General features: G+C 45.3%; 1 protein-coding gene across 1 annotated transcript in view; it reads left to right on the top strand.

Moving 5' to 3' along the window:
• Positions 1–1,059: 1,059 nt before the first annotated feature.
• Positions 1,060–6,006, top strand: part of LOC115020256 (contactin-associated protein-like 4) — a 55,876-nt gene continuing 50,929 nt past the window's right edge. The window contains exon 1 of the mRNA XM_029450209.1: positions 1,060–1,212. Coding sequence (XP_029306069.1) covers positions 1,128–1,212 — 85 coding nt within the window. The 5' untranslated portion in view covers positions 1,060–1,127. The remainder of the gene's footprint in view (positions 1,213–6,006) is intronic.

Genomic DNA, 6,006 nt, shown 5'->3' with positions numbered 1-6,006 from the left:
CCATCATCCGTGCAACACTTCAACCGCGACTCTTCACAGGTGCGGTGTCAGATCATTGTCTCAGCTCCCGTGGATCATCTGTATTCTTCCTCCACACATCCTGCCCTCTGCCTCAGCCATCAAACACCTGCCATTTTCTCACACTGACTTCGGGGTGACTATGGACGTGGTTTTCAGTCACGACCCAGACTTCATGGAGGCCCTCGCCATCTTTTGGAGGGACGACTACCCAGATGGTGGCATGTGATAGACAGAAGCTGCACGCTAACACTTCTCCTCTGCATGTTTCTTTCCTGGGGACTCGCCTCGCCCAAGGTATCCAGGGGTCGGACGCCCCTTTCTGTCCAACGCGCTCTGATTGCTCTTAGCCTATGTGTGTTTTCTGTATTGCATTCTTCGTCACCACAATGTTTTATTCTAAAGGTTTTGATCAAGTCTTAAAAAAGAGCTTTTAATTTCAATTTCGTCCGCTGAAATAAAAGAAGAGGAAGAAAACAGACACTTTCTCTTGAAGTCTTTCCCAGGAAGGTGTAAAACCTATAATTGGACTTTGAATTGTCATTTTAATTCCTGCATCCTCTCAGTGGGACACTTTCAAATTGATTTGCAAGGAACTGAGTCACCGTGCTGGGGATCCCTCCCGTGACCAGTGGACCTGAACCGCTGCATCACATGATGACAAACAGACTGTGAGCAGCAGCCCGCAGCCTGATGGGACCTGAGACGACTCTTTCTCAAACATTGTTGGAGCAGAATATTGTCGCCTGCAGTGGGTCTTCAAGTGCTTTTAATGACTGAAGTATCTTTACCTGGAGTTGTGACAGTAGAGAAAGCTCCCTCTCCCTCTCTCTCTCTCTCTCTCCCTCCATGTGTCTCTCTCCCTCACTCTCTTCTCTCCCCTCACTCTGCAGAGTGCAGCCGAACAGAGAGTAGCCTTTTGCCTCTGCTGCCATCGCTGTAGAGCCCGGCGAATGTTGGAGAGTGCTGCAGACGCAGAAGTGCAACATTCAGCAGGGATCTGGAAAGTGTGAGAGTGTGGAGGAGGAGTGGAATAAAGAGGAGAGGAGAGGCAGACCGTCTCCCTCCTTCACCTGCGGGGCTTTTCTGCAACATCCTTCCACATCATCATGGATCTCTGGAGTAAAAAAGTCTGGGGGATTATTATGCAGGTCACCCTGATAGTTCTCAGCTCGTACGGGGCAACACAAGGAGGTGAGTACAGTCAGATTTTAATTTTTAGTGACAGTAGAGATCAGATGTGGAGTTGTGGATCTGCTGCTGAGTGCTGATGTTTGAACAAGTCTTTGTCCAAGTGTGTGAGTGAATGATATCGCAGCTATTTTCTCTCTCTTTGTAATAACTTAGTTTTTAGTCGCGTGTGAATTCACAGCATTATATTTTCAATGATTCATTTTCATACATTTTATGCATGAATTTCAACGCTCAGCTCTTCAATGGCACAGTGGGGGTCGGTGCAGGAAGCGTGCGTGTGCGTGGAGGTGAATGAGAAGCACTTTCCTCTTGCTCAGCATTTTGCCTTTGAGCAAGGCACTCGAGCCTCCTCAGCTGCACAGGCTGTAGAAGTCCGTGGCTGCACTTTGAAATATTACTGCATGAATGTGAAAGTGAGCAGGTTTTTTTAATTAAATGATCCAAACGCACGGAAATTATTTAATGATTTATTTCTTCTCAGAGGGTTTGATGCTGATGTTTAAAATGCATTCAGTGTTGTTGGTAGAGAAGAGAAGCCAGAGGAGAAGGTTCACCTGCTTTACTTTAAACACTAAAACCTGATTCTTCTTCTTATTCTATATTTGTGTGGGAAGTTTCATAAACCCTCTGGAAACTTGTGTTATTTTTGATTAAAAAAAACATTTATAATTCTCTCCTTTTTTGTGTACATTCTTCTGCACATAAAACGTTGGCACATCGTGGAATACAAGCTGTACGATCCGGGTTACTGTCTCATTTTTAAATTGCAATTCTGGACAAATCTCCAAAAGCATAATTTACGGTGCATTTGGCAACCTGATCATACACTGTGTTGATGGAAATGTCAACAGAGGGATGATTCTGCATAGAAGCTGTTTGCATGTGCCAAACACTGGCATACAAGTGACAATTCTGCAAACACAGTCTAATAAAGTGGATGTCAGAAGGTAAATGTTTATCTGATGCCGTGTCAGAATGTATTCCAAGTCAACACGCCTGAGCAAATAAGATTTATTAAACATTTGAGGAAATCAAATGCTACTAAGGGATTCAGTGTGGGCGGAGTGGGGACAGACAGATAAATGGAAGATATTACAACGTCAGCTTTATATTCCCCCTGACAGACAACAGCTGCTGAAGAGAGACACGCTGACATTATGGGCTTTAAAAGAGTAAAATAAAGGAGATAACGAGATTTATTCCCCCTGAAGGAAATGGTTTGGACTCAGCAGAGTGCCTATCAAAGACCATAAGCAAAAGAAAAGAGAATGCTGCTGTCTCTCTCAAATCAATAAGTACTGCAAGAAAACATACAGTGTGTCTTGCACTTTATATTCTCTGATGCCCAGACCTCTCTGCACATTTTATTTGACTTTGTGTTGTGCTGAGCCGCTGCCACAGTCAAGGTCTGACTCAAGCTATTTGTCAGAGAGAACAAAGGAGGTAAACCTGTAGTGAGCGGGCAGATGTTTCTGTGCCTGCAGCCGGGCAGCCTGCTCCACCCACAGTGGCAGTGGGTTGAGTGGGTGGAGACCATTCTGTGACATGGCTGACAAGTCTCTCGTGAGCGGCCCTGCACATTCTTCACCACCACTGAGTTCATTCATAAAGTGGCTGCAAAAGGTGACAAAGTTGTGTTTCAGCATTTGGCAGAAACTCTGCAATAGACTTTCAGACTTTCAGACTTGGGGAGTGGAAGAGTCGGAGATGTAAGAGGCTAATTGCGTGTGGATGGGAATGTGTGTAACCTTTCACTGCAGGTTTGAAGTAGAAACAGTTACTGCAAGTTATTGATTAAAACTTTTCCTGCAGATATACGTTGCTTAGTAATACTTTATTGAACTGAAAGATACCTTTAAGGAATACATTCTCCTTGTGTTGCATCTGTTGTATTGCTTTTGTCATTTTTATTCCATATCAATTTAAGAACATTTCAGTTATTTTTAGTCAGATATGAGTTAAAGTTCAATGCATGACAGTAAATATATGTTGATGTTTTAATTCCAGTAAGACACAAAGTGTGTCATTTGTAGATCTTTGTATCGCTCATAAAAAACTAATTTGTGCTGCACTTTTTATTCAATTTGTGCTCGAAATCTGTGTAGCTTCCTCGAGAGGCTCTCCTCACTGACAGTCACAGTGCATCTGATGAGGCAAAGTGTGCATGCAGACCTCCTGTGTCTGATAGAGAACATTCACACAAGACTTTAGACACTGAACGTGGGTGCAAGAGACTTTTCATTCCCCCTGATTCTCCAGTGTGGTTGCATAAGTCCTCCGTGGGATTTGTATCTCAGACAGCGGAGTGTGTTCTAATCGCTTCACTAACAGATAATACAGCTGCTCCTCTAACCTGTGTGTGTGTGTGTGTGTGTGTGTGCATGTTTGTGAGTGTGTGTATCCTGAGATAAGGAGTGAATGGCCACATGTGAACATGATGAAAGTAGTGTAAGGGAATGCTAAGCAGCGCCGCGGTGGTGTGTATTTGTGTGTGTGTGTGTGTGTGTGTGTGTGTGTGTGTGTGTGTGTGTGTGTGTGTGTGTGTGTGTGCACAGATAACGAATGACTCACCGCTCACAGTCAGTCTCCATGAAGAGAGGTGCTCAAGTTAAAACTCATTTGTCAGCCGGTGCTGAATCCTGAGGGAGAAGAAGCAGAGGAAGTGTTGTCTTCTCTCGTTTCAGAGTCAGCTGCTTCCTCCCAAAGCTGCTCAGATGTGGGAGTTGTTGGCTGATGATGGACGCTGAGCTGTAGATGTGTTTAGTTATTCAACACGAGACTACATGGAAGTAGGAAGAAGCTTATTGTTTACAGCATTGTTGTGCTGTCAGCTGCTGAGACCAACAATCAAATCAAATGTATTTATATAGCCCAATATCACAAATTATACATTTGTCTCAGTGTGCTTTACAGACTGTACAGGATACGACACCCTCTGTCCTTAGACCCTCTGTCCTTACACCCTCTGTCCTTACACCCTCTGTCCTCAGACCCTCTGTCCTTACACCCTCTGTCCTCAGACCCTCTGTCCTCAGACCCTCTGTCCTTAGACCCTCTGTTCTTAGACCCTCTGTCCTCAGACCCTCTGTCCTCAGACCCTCTGTCCTTAGACCCTCTGTTCTTAGACCCTCTGTCCTCAGACCCTCTGTCCTCAGACCCTCTGTCCTTAGACCCTCTGTCCTTACACCCTCTGTCCTCAGACCCTCTGTCCTTAGACCCTCTGTCCTCAGACCCTCTGTCCTCAGACCCTCTGTCCTTGGACCCTCTGTCCTTACACCCTCTGTCCTCAGACCCTCTGTCCTTAGACCCTCTGTCCTTAGACCCTCTGTCCTTACACCCTCTGTCCTCAGACCCTCTGTCTTTAGACCCTCTGTCCTTAGACCCTCTGTCCTTAGACCTTCTGTCTTTAGACCCTCTGTCCTCAGACCCTCTGTCCTTAGACCCTCTGTCTTTAGACCCTCTGTCCTTACACCCTCTGTCCTTACACCCTCTGTCCTCAGACCCTCTGTCTTTAGACCCTCTGTCCTTAGACCCTCTGTCCTTAGACCTTCTGTCTTTAGACCCTCTGTCCTCAGACCCTCTGTCCTTAGACCCTCTGTCTTTAGACCCTCTGTCCTTACACCCTCTGTCCTCAGACCCTCTGTCTTTAGACCCTCTGTCCTTACACCCTCTGTTCTTAGACCCTCTGTCCTTAGACCCTGTGTCCTCAGACCCTCTGTCCTTAGACCCTCTGTCTTTAGACCCTCTGTCCTCAGACCCTCTGTCCTTAGACCCTCTGTCCTTAGACCCTCTGTCCTTAGACCCTCTGTCCTCAGACCCTCTGTCCTTAGACCAGGGGTTGGGAACCTGTGGCTCTTTCGATAATGCAATATGGCTCGTTTAACATTTTTTAACATGATTAACAAGTAATAAATAATTATATTGTGTCATTTTAAAGTAAAAACATTTAGCAGCGGATTTGTTTTTAGTTCTCCCCTCTCCTTTCCTCCGCTCTGTCTCTGGCTGTAGGTGAAGGTGTGTTCACACGTGTGTGCGTAGGGGGCGGAGCCCCGCCCTTCGCGAAACCGAGCAGAGGAGAAACTGCACAAAGCAAGCAGTAGACCGGGGGTGTCAAACTCAATCACAGGGAGGGCCAAACACGGTCCACATTTATTGAACAGGATACACATATTGGATAAAGTGCAAAAAGATATGGAACATATTTAAGTCAACTGCAGACGGATTGCTGAGCAGTTCAATTTAAATTTCTGAGCTGCAAAGTCAGCAAATACACTCAGTTTATGAGCAGAATGCTGTCGGGAACACAGCGGGGGAGATGTTTGTCAGTGTTTGGAAACACGCAGTGACCAAAGTTTCCTTCTGCATCAGAGTCTCCCACAGGCAGCTCGGCTTGGAAAGCTCTCACTGCATCATACATGTCCGTGATCACACGACCCTGAAGCTGCAGGTTTAACAGTGAGATGCTTCATTATGTCGCACACACAGTCCCGCTCACATGGTCCCAGAGATCTGTGGTGTGTTTCCCTTTGCTTTCCAAAAACTTTCATTTCATTCACACATTTAGATACTTCCTCAAATGTATTTTCCCGTGGTTGGACGGATATCATTTCCTTGAGTTTGACACCCGTGCAGTAAACACTGAAACGTGCACATAAATGAGATAAATAACGTAAGCGTTTAGTTTATTTAATAAAAGAGCACCTGTTCAATGAAACACTGATACTGCTATTAGTACTCGGAGACGTGTTATTCTTAAAAAATGCACGCATAAAGTTGCATTCAAATTTATATATT

This window comes from Cottoperca gobio, chromosome 15 (genome assembly GCF_900634415.1).
Source record: "Cottoperca gobio chromosome 15, fCotGob3.1, whole genome shotgun sequence".
Lineage (NCBI taxonomy): Eukaryota > Metazoa > Chordata > Actinopteri > Perciformes > Bovichtidae > Cottoperca > Cottoperca gobio.
The sequence above is the reverse complement of the archived record's forward strand: the minus strand, read 5'-3'. Positions and strand labels throughout refer to the sequence as shown.